At 40.5% G+C, this 14322-nt stretch overlaps 2 protein-coding genes across 2 annotated transcripts in view; one reads left to right on the top strand and one right to left on the bottom strand.

The window, feature by feature from the left end:
- The window catches only part of SYN2 (synapsin II), a 442249-nt gene that overhangs the window by 92089 nt on the left and 335838 nt on the right, over positions 1–14322 (bottom strand). The gene's annotated exons all lie outside the window — the stretch shown is intronic.
- TIMP4 (TIMP metallopeptidase inhibitor 4) overlaps positions 11150–14322 on the top strand; it is a 50373-nt gene continuing 47200 nt past the window's right edge. The window contains exon 1 of the mRNA XM_065408415.1: positions 11150–11276. Coding sequence (XP_065264487.1) covers positions 11150–11276 — 127 coding nt within the window. The remainder of the gene's footprint in view (positions 11277–14322) is intronic.

Below are 14322 nucleotides of genomic sequence, written 5' to 3'. Positions count from 1 at the left end.
CTGTAGCCATCTGGTTCGACCCTGTCATGTAGGGCAAAAGAGCACCAGGAGGGACTCGTGGGAGATTTCTACTCTAGCTCCCATTTTCCTTCAGCGCTCCCCATTCTGCAATCAGGCAATCCATGGTAACTACAAAACTTTGCAATGAGTAATTGGTGCATTCAACACAAGTAGTTTTGTAATAATTACTGATGTGCCTGCATGGGTCTAAGGGTCATGTCCTGAGACTTATTCTCAAGTAATCTGACCTAGCAAAATTGTTTGAAAGTGCTTTTCTCTAAGTCAGCAAGCATGATGCCTCTCCTCGCTAAAAAACACAGTATCCATTGAGATATGAAAACCGGTAATATGTTATGATTTCTACTTTTCTGGTAAAAGAGATAACGGGAATCCAACTATTCATTATCATATCACTTAGCCTTCTGCTGTCCTACAACATTAACCAGTAGGCCCAGCTTATGGTTCTTGGCAGGACAATCTTGTGGTTAAATTTCAAGAATGATAGCAGATCTGGGTACCATTCCTAGCTCTGTCTTTGACTTGCTTTGTGACTACTCTCTAAGGGAAAAACGTCCAAACTTTAACTGCAGCAGTAGGTGCTCAGGACCTTTGAAATATCAGGCCACTTAAAATTAAATTAGCTAAAAAGAAAATCCTTTATTATGTAACTCCTAAGCATTCTTTAGGGGATCTGACAATGTTGGCCTTAACCTCTCTTTCCAGGTTTCCATACTGAGTCTGTTACTGTTGTAGCTGAGCAACTGTCTCTCTTTTCCCATTTGTAAAATAGGGAACAATATTTATCCCTCTCGCTCAGTGAAGTCTTGAAGTTTATGGATCTGATTCACTACTGTATAATGCCAGGTTTTCACCAGAGGAACTCTATTGATTTCAGTCAAGCTCATTTGTACAGCACTTTAAGATCCACAAATGGAAGTGCTCTAAAAATTCTTATGTTCTTTCTGTAATTTTGAAAGAATGCTTAGGAGTTACATAAAAAAAGGATTTTCTTTTCAGCAAATTTTAATTTTAATGAATATCTAAAGGTAAAATATAATTTAAGACAATTACAGCCAGATGTCAGGTTAGATAAAGACCCTCTGCTTTGACACTCTCCTGCAAGAAGGCCACAGATCAGGCAGTTTTGAGAGTGGAACTAGCAAGGGCTTAAGGAATTGTCTGCAGCTTTAAGGTCCTCAGAACTGAATCAGAGGCCACAATAGGAAATCAGAGGGAGAAAAAAATAGCAACACAAAAAGTAAAGATGTTTTATAAACATGACTCACTACGTTCAATGTTAAATATTTGTCTTTCCAATAATACCCACTGAAAGTTCATTCAGCCACTCTAGTTCCATACAAATTGTTTGTGGAGCATGCATCAGCCTAAATCTAATTTTGCCCTGCTTACTTTGGAAAAAGGAAATTAAAAAAATTAAATAATCAAGGTGGCTTTTTGTTCATTTTCCTCTTTCCCAGAAAAAGGCAAGCAGAGTTCTAAATCAACAAACAACTAGACAGAAGATGTACTTTCCCTAGCTTATTTGGGTTTAGTAAACACACCACTGCAAGATAAAAACATAGGGCTCAGTCCTGTAAAAGTGTAGATGAGGGATATGTGAGAACAATATTCAGCTACCAGTAAGGGCAACTCAGCATATTGCTCTGTTAGTTATGACCCACTAAAACAGCAAAATTAAAGGAGCTGGCAAGAGTCCTATGCCAGTATAACTCACAAGGCACTGAACAGCCTCCTGTGGGGAATACCACTTTTTTTTTTTAGGACTCCTCAAACATTTCTGTGTCCATGATGGAATAATTCACTGTTCAGGCCAACTGCACCTGTATTCCTCCCCTCGGCTGTCTTGAGGGCCCCCACTCTAGGCTCCCAGCTCTTCAGCCATCACCTCTCTTGGGTGGAGACCTGCATCTCTTTCCCTCCTGACCAGGGGTTTTCCAGGCTGCATAGTTCCTCCTTACCTACACAAGCCAGATTGCCTAGACAGGCCAGCATCTGAGCTTTCCTTTCTCTCCAAAGACTGTGAACAGCTGTAATTGTCAGCAGTCACACGTTACCACACATCTCTTTATAAGCAAGCACATTTATTCTTAATGTGAAAGCATTACAGAGAAAACATTTTTAAAAAAGTTCCTATACACATGTTCAAAGCTTAACAGAGGTCACCCATCAGTCTTATGGGGCCTCAGTAGGCCTAAGTCCTTCCAACCCCTCTCATTGGACAGAAGATCCTGTTGCTTTGCTGGATCAGAAAAAGGCCCTGAATCAGCTTAAACTCAGGCTAGTTATCTAAAAGCCTTTTCTTTGTGTGTTGGTCTCTGGAGAATCCATTTTGAACTAGTATATGTGAGCCTCTCCACGTTGTGATATTTCTCTGACGATGTTACCACCTGAGCAAATTTGCCTAATCACCTCTTAGTTCATGAAGCAGCTTTGGTCACCCCATGAAATTACGTAGAATCCATGGCCCACAATGATACATAAATTTAATACAGTAAGAGCTCCCAAAGATATTGCAGGAAGTTGCCATATCTGTCAAACCCATGGTCTCAACTTTGAAGCTATTTTTAAGCATGTTTAAGTCACCATTACGCCTGGCGGGCAGGAGGAGTAAATTAAAATTCTTAAAATGGCTGCAAAGCAAATAAATTGTATACACTGGACTGGATTTCAGTACCTAATCCTGTGGGTTTATAATTGCAGATGTACCCAGACTGGGGACCACAGTGCAGTTCAGTGGCAGATTTAGAGTTAGTGGGGCCCTGTGCGCAGCTTCATTTTTGGGGCCCCCCTCTGGACCCAGCCAAGAAAAAGAACATTCTCTCTTATCTCCCCCCGTTTTTCATTCTTTTTTCTTCATCCTCCTACTACTATATTATAAGTAATAGGAAATAAATGAAAATAAAGTGAAGTACCTTGATTGGGGCAGGGAGTTGGGGTGCAGGAGGGGATGTGGGGGTTGGGCTCTGGGAGGGAGTTTGGATGCTGGGTGCAGCTCTGAGCTGGGGCAGGGGGTTGGGGTGTGGAGGGGGTGCGGGGGTTGGGCTCTGGGAGGAAGTTTGGGTGCAAGGTGCGAGCTGGGGCAGGGGATTGGGGTGCAGGAGGGGCCAGGGGGCAGCGCAGCTCTTAAAGCGAGCGGCACACCCCTCTGGCACTGGCTCTTAGGCGGGGGGGCAGGGGGTCTCTGTGTGCCACTGCCCAGAAGCGCCGCCCCCACAGCTCCCATTGGCCACAGTTCCTGGCCAATGGGAGCTGCGGAGTCGGCGCTCGGGGCGGGAGCAATGCGTGGAGGCACCCCTTGGGGGAAGGGAGGCAATGGGTCTCCGTGAGCTGCCTGGGGTGGGGGCAGTGCGTGGAGCTGCATCCCTCACGCCAGGGGCACACAGAGATATGCCAGCAGCCAGCCGCTTGTGGGAACGGCGTGGGGCCATGGAATGCAGGCAGCCTGCCTGCCTGAGCCCAGCTGCGCCGCTGGCCGGGACTCAGGGGCAGGTTGTCAGATGAGATTTGTCCTGAATTTTGGTGGCACCCCGTCATTGTTTCATGGTAAATCCACCTCTGGTGCAGTTAGCCTGGTAACTGACACACACGTGTTACCTACCATTGTATAAGGCTGGATTTAGCAAATAGATAATGGGTGAAATTTATGGTGTATGGGACAAGCACAAGGCCCACTGCACAATTTAAATGTTGGTTGGGGCTCCATAGGGAGGAACCAACAGCAAGTATAGAGTGGACTGTGGCTGGTGAGGGTAAAAACATTGGAATTTTTTATGTCTAGATATTCTGTAAACTAGTCTGCTGTAATATCTTCAGGTTAGTGGCTGTGCATGCAATCCTGACTCAAGGAAGTCAATGGGAGTTTTGGCATTGAATTCAGTGGAGCTAGGATTTCACCCCATGTCCCTTTGTGCATGCACAACACTTAGTACAATGGGGTCCTGATCCTGATTAGGGTCTCTGAATGCCACTATAAATTGGACTCATTTTTTCTGACAGCTTATGTTACTATTTTCTACCTGCCAATAGATGCTAGAATTTGAATGGTGTAAATAAGGCTCATGACAGAACTGCAAAACCCAGATTAAACAGAGCCCCACCCTCTGAAAGGGCAAGAATATCGTCCCTATTAAGGATATACCAGATATGAAATAGGTACTAAACTTGACCTTATCCAATTCTCCTTCCTTCTGACCTCTCCTTTTACTGTACATATTAAGAGCAGTGAGTTTCCCCCATCATTCCACTGTAATTTTACATTCTATTGGATTACAGAAATGAGTTGCTTGCCACTGGTCCGAACTAATCAGATAGGAATTAGTATGTACCAAGTCAGATTTAATCTGATCATGTCAATGACTGAGTTAAAGGCGTCAATGACTATGTTCTATGAAATACGAAGGGATTGCTGCCTTTCTTTTATAATGTGTTAGCTGCAGTAGAATATGTCCTAGGAGTGGATAATATCTAATGCGGCTAGTTTTCATGCTTCATTAGCATTATGACCTCATTTGAAGTGATATCATAGCTCATCCATCAAACCAAAGAAAAGTCAACATGATAATATATAGAGCAGAGAGAAAGGCTGTGCTTTTTAATTGATTCATATGAATTGTGAAAAGCAGTAATGTTTGCTTTGCTTAAGTCTTCATTCGTTTATAAAATGCTGGCACACTTTTGTACACTTACTTAGGATATAAGATTTTTTTCGTTTAAGAATTGGGCAAGGAACTATAAAGATTTGGACAATAAAGATTTTGATTTTCTAAAATCAGATTTTGGACTGTAATATATGATGGACTCTGTCTGAACTTTGGTGCTTCTGAAGCTCTCCCCATATAAAATTACTGCTCATTATGTGATGAAAATACATTAAACAGCACACATTATACCATGAGCAGCATAAGTTTCCTTGTCACCATTTCTGCACATATGTTGATATGTCCTGATTATCTGAGGTGTTGAGCACCCAAAACGCCTATTAACTTCAACAAGAACTAAAGGTGCTCAACCCTTTTGATAATCAGGCCATAACTATATTGTCTTTGTTTCTTTGATGACCCCTTAAGAACACCTGAAACTGTCATTCACAAACCTTTTCTAATGCTATAAAATATGCTATAGGAGGACATAGCAATATTATTATTATTATTATTGAAAAAAGTCAAAGCTTAATATATTTTATTTACAAAGCATTTCCTGGAACAGATCACTTTCTCCTTGCCTCAAATGCAACTCCTATTGAACTCTTAAGTTATTTTTTCCTAAAATGGGAACCTGATCCCAGATTAGGGCTCCGTGGTGCTAGTATAATACAAATAAAAGAAAGAATAATAATATGGCAGCTATTTGTAATTATTACCATTCTCACTGTCCGAGGCTGTTACATTTTAGTCAAGCCTACCTCTGTGGGCTGAAGAAGAAACAGGAGAGAAGCCTATTCTTACTCAACTGTGTGCAAAAAATGGCAGGCTTTGCAGTGCCATTACTTAACATAATCCAGCCACTGGACGACCAAGAGAAGAGAGACTTGTAAACTAAGGTCTCCTCACAGAGAATGCCATTAGTGCTTCCCCTTCTCTTTTAAAGTGAGGAAACTATAGCTTGTGCACAGTTGTAGGCTTCCACTGCAGCAGTATGGCCCAGGGAGACAGGCTCTCTCTCAAGTAGAGCTGGGTGAAAATTTTTGACCAAAACTACTTTTGTGTGTGGGAGGTGGGGAGGAGGGGGAGAATTCGCCAAATTGTTTCGGTTGGTGGGGGAAAACTTCATAAAATTCCAAAAAACCCTAACAAAGAGTCTTGTGGCACCTTATAGACTAACAGACATATTGGAGCATAAGCTTTCGTGGGTGAATAAGCATAAGCTTTCGCATGCATCTGACGAAGTGGGTATTCACCCACGAAAGCTTATGCTCCAATGTTAGTCTATAAGGTGCCACAGGACTCTTTGTTGCTTTTTACAGATCCAGACTAACATGGCTACCCCTCTGATACAAAAAAAACCTAGAAGCTTCTGTTTTGACATTTTCAATTTGAAACATTTTGATTTTTTGATTTGAAATGATTTTAGGTTTTGAAATTTTTCAAATTCAAAAATGTAAAAAAGCTTGTAATCAGAAAAAAAAGTTTACTTTGGGATTGACAAAACATTTTATTTGACCCAAAGTGATTTTTTTTTTGGTTCACCAAAATTTCAAGAAAATTTCATTTTGGGTCAACCCAAAACAATTAAAAATTTTTTTTGAACTGCTTGTAACCCAATCAATTATTCATGTAGATCTAGTCTCAAGTAACTAGGCCCCAAACCATTTAGGGATTTATATTGGAAAATAATGTAATTGTTTGCTGTAACTGTTCAAAGTTATTGTATCTAGAATATTTGCACTGCTCAACTTAGAATCATAGAATATCAAGGTTGGAAGGGACCTCAGGACAGGGCCGGCTCCAGGCACCAGCCTGGCAAGCAGGTGCTTGGGGCGGCCACTCCGGAGGGGGGCGGCACGTCCAGCTATTCGGCGGCAATTCGGCGGACGGTCCCTCACTCCCACTCGGAGAGGAGGACCTCCCGCCGAATTGCCGCCGCAGATCACGATCGCGCCTTCTTTTTTTTTTTTTTTGGCTGCTTGGGGCGGCCAAAACCCTGGAGCTGGCCCTGCCTCAGGAGGTCATCTAGTCCAACCCCCTGCTCAAAGCAGGACCAATCCCCAACTAAATCATCCCAGCCAGGGCTTTGTCAAGCCTGACCTTAAAAACCTTTAAGGAAGGAGATTCCACTAACTCCCTAGGTAACCCATTCCAGTGCTTCACCACCCTCCTAGTGAAAAAGTTTTTCCTAACATCCAACCTAAACCTCCCCGACTGCAACTTGAGACCAACTTCTGGCAGACCTAGTCAAATAATCCTCAGTTATTTTTTTGCAATATCAATGTTTGTGGTGATCTACGGAGAGCAAGAGCCTGCAGAGCCTAGTGTATGGCGTGCCTATAGTACTTGCGTCCAAGATCTTGGGACATCCAGCATGTTGTCAGATGTCTCTAGAAGGGACTGGTGTACCACAACACCAAAAGCAGTGGGGCTGGTTAAAAAGAAAACCTTGAACTCCACCTGTATGCTCACAGGCCGCCAGTGAAGATCTCAGGGCATGGGTATGGTAGACTCTCGGTGTGAAACACTGCTTAACCAACCAGTGGGCAGCCACACCTTTCACTAACTTTAATTACCCCATGTACAGTGCATTAAAATGGATTACCATGTCGTCTTATGTTGACTTTCAAATATTCTAATAGTGATCACGCAATGACAATATTTCTCAAAATGGGGATGTGCCAGACTAGCTGTGTGTCAGGCACATACAGGCCTCTCACAGTTGTTATCCTATTATTAGCAGAAAAAAATATAAAGGTTGCAGCTTATTTTGTGACTAAAACAACTTGTTCAGAAAGTTTAGGAATCACAACAAAGGTATAAAGGTTCTATTGACAGTTGATCAAATATCAGTGGATCCACATACATGATCAACTAAACATGCAGATATAAGACCCAATCTTGAAAATGTATGGATATCTATTTGCAGGATCGGGTCCATACTCTGAAAGGTAAAGGTATAAAAATATTTATTGGCTTTTTTATCTCAGTGACTCTCCATCAGATTTGTTCAGTTTATAAATTCAAAGCAGCAATGGAGATAAACCAAACCCCTGGATCCCAACATCCTACAACTTTGGGGAAGTTCAGATTTGGATGTGAACTCTGTAGTCCACTTCTAACTGCCCACACTGCAAACTCACCCTAGGATCTGGGACTGAAGCTGCACATTATTACTACTAAGAAAGATTCTGCAATTGGAACTTAGTTGTTAATTCACTTGGTGATGTGTGAGACAGAAAAGAATCCAGCTCACCTTCACACAGCCCTATTCCCTCTCCTATCAGGAGTAAAAAATAGACACTTATTTTTGTCAGTAAAGTAGATAGATATAACTCAGAATGCAGAAGAAGCACATTTGCTAAGTAATATCCGTCATTTATAGTCAATAAACTTTTCTAACCATAACCACACTTTAAATGTTCCACCTGTGTGCAGATGGCTTTGAAAGACTTTCTTAAAAGTCTAATTGGATTGGAGCCTGGAGTGGCTTCACGGAGTATTAATGCAGATTATAACATAAAGACATTTATTTTACTGTGCTTACACAACTACCATACTTCTGTAGAATATAGCTCAAGATTTGATAAAACATAAAATTTACTTTTGTCATGTTTACATTTCTGTAGTTGGCTCTACTCTTGGTATGTCTACACTTAAAACACTGCTGCAGCTGCACCACTGTTGCGCTTCAGTGTAGACACTCACTACAGCAATGAGACGGGCTCTCCTGTTGCTTTAGTTAATCCACCTCCCCGAGGGGCAGTATCTAGGTTGACAGAAGAATTCTCCTATTGAGCTAGCACTGTCTATACTGGGGGTTAGGTTGGCATAGATGGCTCACTCGAGGATGTGGATTTTTCACACCCCTGAAAGATGTAGCCAATATAAGCTCCCACTGTAGACCAGCCCATAATCTAATGTGTGCATCTAACTCCCAACCCATAACCAATGACTGGAAAATAGTAAATAGTTTATTATTAACCATTTTTATAAATTATTTTCATTTTTGAATTAATATAGTGTGTGTAAAAAGTAATTGTGCTGACAGCACTGGACACCAAAGTTTACAAGACAGGTAGAGCATGGGCAAGTGGGAGGGTCAGCTTCTCCAAAATATCACACCAATGTGCCTTAAGTAGCCATCATATGGACAGTCTATCTCTAAATAAGATATTTCACCCCCCAGACCCATTCAGTCTTTGGGCTTTGCTAAGATGGTCACCAATATGGCCTATTAGTGCCATTTGCGACAGGAGTTATGTGATATAGGATACTTGTCCTGTAGAAACTGGTCAATCATCATCCAATCATTTCTTTCCACCAAACAGCCATCACATTGCCACTTTCAGTCCCTATTATCCTGAGTTAGATTTCATAATCGATAGATCTAAACTATTGAGCATAAAGGCCATTAAAATACCTTGCCATAGCTTAATCCATAGCCTTTGTTTCTGACAGAAGTTAAATCGAAGGCTTTTTAAAAGAAATTCTTGCCTGGGATGTGCACTACTAAATTTTTTTTTGGTCTCAGATTGCAGAAGAGGTGGAGGGACACTGAGACAGTCCAGCTAATCCTGAGAAAGAGGTGGTCGTCAGGGCTGTAAGTGCATGAGAAGCAAAGCAACATAATGTGAAGCAGGAAAGGTATGATAGAAGTGAGTAGGGGGCATGGCGTTTTGAGGAACTGCAGTTGATTTCCCCATGCCTAGTATCCAGAAGACTACTGGCACACATGGGGCTGTGAATAAAGATGGTAGTTTGTGTATGCATGGGACAGCTTGATATGAAAATTTGATCTCAAACTTGGGTGCGATAAAGAACTGCCAAACAGAAAGAGAGTTCAGAATAACATCTGCAAAACTAATGCATTATCATCCTTCAAAACGCTCCTTTTCTCTGATGCCTACCAAAAAAATGACAATGATTGGGCTCGTGGTTTGCTGATGCCACTGCCCATCATACTGACCAATACAGTTTCCTTGTACTCCCCCATCTTTGTATCCATATGTTGTCTCTTGTCTTATACTTAAGGCTTGTCTATGGAACAAGCTAAGGTGCGAGTCTACAGTGCACCAGCTAGCCGTGACGTAATGTTCCATGTGGACATTGCTATAACACAGTGAAAGTCCCAGAGTGCGCATTCTGGCTTGCCCCGCAGTAACTTGACATACGGACAAGCCCCTAGATTGTAAGCTCTTTGGGGCAGGGACAGTATTTTTGTTCTGTGTTAGTACAACATCTAATGCAATATAGATGCTAGAGTCCTAGGCTGGAACCCAGTGTTCAACAATCTGGACTTACAAACGTGTCTGCTAACTCGAGTTCTACTAACCCTGGCCTTACATTACAGGGTAGACATACCTAATGTCAGCCTATATGTAAGCCTTTCTCAAATGGGCATACACCACAGTCCTCCCTGCTCAGACCTTATCTTGCTATCCATGAGACACCTTTCATATAAGGGCAGATTCATGTGTACAAGCTATGTGAAGGTGGTTATAGGAGGAAGAGATCTGCAGATGGGGAAGAGTATTAGCTTTTGGATTCTTGAATCAGGACTAGCTATGCTCTGTGCATGTTGAGTCACAGAAGCTCACAGACTTCCTAGCCAGCGCATGTGGAAATGGCATTTCATTTGAATAGGTCCCATAACATGGGGACTGCAAAATACTAATAAATAAAAGCTTCACTTTGAACATATATCACTGGAATTTTTGTAAATCATTATTTCAAATTAAATATATGATGAAGTAGCAAAATGGCTTTTATTGCAGCCTGGATTTTTATCCAGTATTGCTTGTAGTTACCAATTGTTCAGGGTTCACAAACAAGGCATTGAAACATTTCCTCTTCATGAATGAAGTTCTGTGCAGCCTGCAAACAGTCAAGTCATTTCAAGAAAATGTAGAGAGGGACAGGGGAAAGATCAGGGAATGCAAATGAAATCTGGCTTTAAAAAAGGATGTTAGCATTGCTTTTAGATACATTGTTTGCTTTGGTCATGATAGGGAAGGTGGAGGAACCATTTATTTTTTAAATTAAAACTGGCATGAAATTCACAAGATTAATCTCTAATCTGCAAAAGATCATAAAATCAGTGCAGAAACTGATGTTTTTAAAAAGCTTTTGATTATTAATAGTCACGCTGACTCATAATAACAACATTATGATGCAATCCAGTAAAGTAAACTTGCTTTTGGAACAATAAACCTGTCACATCATTTTCACCAATGATGTGCTTTTTCCTTAAAGGAAGGCGGGGTTACTTGTAAGTATCAGGGCCATAAATAAGAGGGTCCTATGTCAGGGAAATTAGAAGTCTGTTAACATAAGCGAATAGTCAGACTGAGCATTAGAGGGCTTTTCTAAACCATCTAAGTCTGTTGAAATTGAACTGCACAGAGATTAGAAAGTTTAGATATAAGATCAACAGTAAGAGACTATTTTCTTTTAGTTGGCCAGTTAGCCGTGTTGAAGGCAGCATGAATCCTGTGCACAGTACCTTGTTGTCTTCAGTGCTTCTTTTCACCCTCAGAATTCAGGAGCTGGTAGAGGCATGCAGCTGTGCCCCTGCACATCCACAGCAGCTAATCTGTGATTCTGCGTTAGGTGAGTCATAACAGCTATACAATTTTAACATTGCCGGTAAAAAAGCAATTGTAGCTATATTAACTGCTGTGCTATTTTTCTGTACAACTCTCTAGGGGAATACATTTAACAAAGTAGTTTATTCTCTAAAAGGGTTTCAAAACAAAATGATTGGAAGATCTCATTTAAAGAGACAGGTATAGAAGAAAATGCATTTGGTCTTGTATTTGGTAGTTGCTGTTCCTTTTTCCTTGCTTTTTCAGTAAATGTTCTGGACTACAAACTGTTGAAACTACTGAAGTAAATTATTTAGTGCCTTTTCTTTACAAGAACCAGCTTCTATATTAGTTCTCAAATTAAAGCAAGTAGGGAGGAATATGTTCACTGACAGATTACTACTGTTCAATTTAATATGTAGTATAAAAATTATATATATCATATGAATAATATATATGTGCATTATTTATATAAATGCTGTAGATACAACTGGCTGCCACAGTGCTCTGTTTAAAAAAAAAAAAAAAGGGATGTGTTGAACTTAGTTGATCTATGATGTACTACAATATAATTGGTCTTAAATGTATTTTTTGGTAATTTTGGAACAAATAATTTAGCAGGCATCTGATGGCTTTTTAAAGTTTTCAATAGAAAAATTGGTCACAGAATTCTGTGCTAAATTTCACTGTACACTCATAAGATTACTGAGTTTCACATAGTAATCAACATATAGAAAAAAAAAACCCTAAAGATCTCAAAATTAGACAACACAGGGATAAGAAAATGTGACATTTTGCAGTCTTGCATTTTGCTCAAGCTGTGGATGGTTAACTTCAATCCAGTGTGAACAGTAAATGTAGAACATGAGTTTCCAAAGTGTCACAAAATTAGCATATCTATGGGATAGGCAATACCTTCTGCATACTGATTAATTGCTTTTATACACTGACAGAAAATCTTTGTAGCCATGACAAACTCTAAGCTCTATTTGTGGCCATCAGTTAAATTGTTATCTAATCTGATTGTGTTAAGCAATCTTTTTATAAAGGTACCTACACGAAAGATTACAGATGGGGGTAATTTGAGGTGTAGACAGAAATATCAGTTACTCTTATTGTAGCTTAAAATTATTACACAAAACTATTTGTCTGATGTATTCATAACTTGAGGTTTTGCTGGATTTGACAGTAGAGAAGAAACCTGAGATACTCATTACATACAGTATTCCTTTAGGATAAGGCAAATTACAAGGTTCAAGAGTTGGAGGGTTTCTCCAAATACATTTTATAAAAGGTAGATTTCTGCTATTCTCTATCTCACTGTTCATCTATAAGTAATGGAGGCAGAAAATAAAATTACAAAAATAAAATTTACAAATATATTTGGACTTCATCCTCAAGCCCTAACTCACACAAACAGTTCTGCTGAAGTCAATTGGACCATTCACATGAGGAAGGGCTATGTGATGGGGCCCTGTGTTTAATATTAATTACATTACGTGGTATTTATTCATGCTGTAGGAAGGCATAGAGTTATACACAATAAATGTTCACACACATATATATATATATATATATATATATATATCATATTTGCTATAAACATATAGAGCTGTATTCTTTAGTCTGCTATGGTTACGTTGCACCGTATAGGCAATGCAAAGTGGTCTTAAAGTGACTGGAAAAGACCAGTGGAGAGAAATCCCCCATATGGGGGAACTCTGTACTGACAGAAATCTGGCTGAAGTAGCTCTTCTGCCCCAGCCGGCTTCCCTGCAACCCCAGAGCAAAAGGGGAAGGAGGAAGTGTATTGGGGGTTTTCTAGGGGTGTGGGGACAAGGAGGGGAGAGGGAACAGTCCTCTGCTACACCAGATCCTCCCCTAGCATAAATTAGGGCTGTCCTCCTGCAGCATTAATTTTCCCACCAGGCCAGGCAGGTCTGAATCAGGGAGCAACAAGTGGCTTCTCGTAGCCACGCCTCTCCACTCTTGGGTGGATTGTAGAATCAGGGCCACAGTATATTTCACCTCCACTCTAGTGATGAAATTTTGGTTGGATATATTCCTGGAGGTTTCATTACATGACAATCTTTAATTAAAGATTAATTTTTAATTCTTGGAGACTGCAGGAGAGTCCTGGAGGATCAGAAATCCTATTCCACTCTCACTCCCTCGCACAGTTATACTTTTTGCCAAAAACCAGCATACCCTAAACCTCTGCTTTCCCTAGCACCACTTTTATAGTAAATAAGATGATACAGTAAAGCTAGATTTTTGTTTGATTTTAACATTTACAGAACTCCAAATATTTTAATAAAAGAACTTGGGCCTTGGCTCTTTCACCCATTGAAGTCAATGGGAGTTTAACTCTTAACTTCAATGGGAACTGGATTGATCCCTTTGATGTGAGGGTTGTTAAGACTTTAAAACTCTTGCAGAATTGAGAAGCATTTTCCCTCATGCAAAATGATATATCTCAGTTACACAAAGTAAACAAACAAAGCAATACCTGTAAATTTTACAATGAGTCTGAAAACTGAGGCAATGCCTTAAGCTGTCCTGTTTTATACAGCACAATCTAGGACATGTATTGAAGTTATTAAACTATATTTCAACTTCAGTTCCTTTTCCTCTGAGGTCATTTGTGATTTGGGGGGAGGGTTAAATCAATAGACCTTACTCCAGCCATTAGCTGAATGTATGAGGCCACTCAGAAACCTGAACATTCATGTTGGATCCCCAAAAAGAAACAAATAGAGAAATTAATTAAGTCTGGGCCAAGCACTTTTCACTGTGACTTTTGTCCATGTGATTAGTGGGGCAACACTTTGTCTTTTTCTGACAGGGTGTTATTGTGGCTTTAGGTTGTCTTTTTCTAAACATCCATAGCTACCAAATACCCTGAGTAACCTGGTGAAAATCATGGACTTTCTAACAAATATAGAGCGAGAGGCACCCTCTGATCCTGTCACTTACATGTGAGAGGATGGCAAAGAGAGAGAGAGAGAATTTTAAATGCACCAGTGTTGTATGTACCAGGAAGGGCAGTGCGATGGGTTAGTGGATTCAGC

The sequence above is a fragment of the Emys orbicularis genome, chromosome 7 (assembly GCF_028017835.1).
Source record: "Emys orbicularis isolate rEmyOrb1 chromosome 7, rEmyOrb1.hap1, whole genome shotgun sequence".
NCBI lineage: Eukaryota > Metazoa > Chordata > Testudines > Emydidae > Emys > Emys orbicularis.
This window is presented reverse-complemented; position numbering and strand designations above follow the sequence as displayed.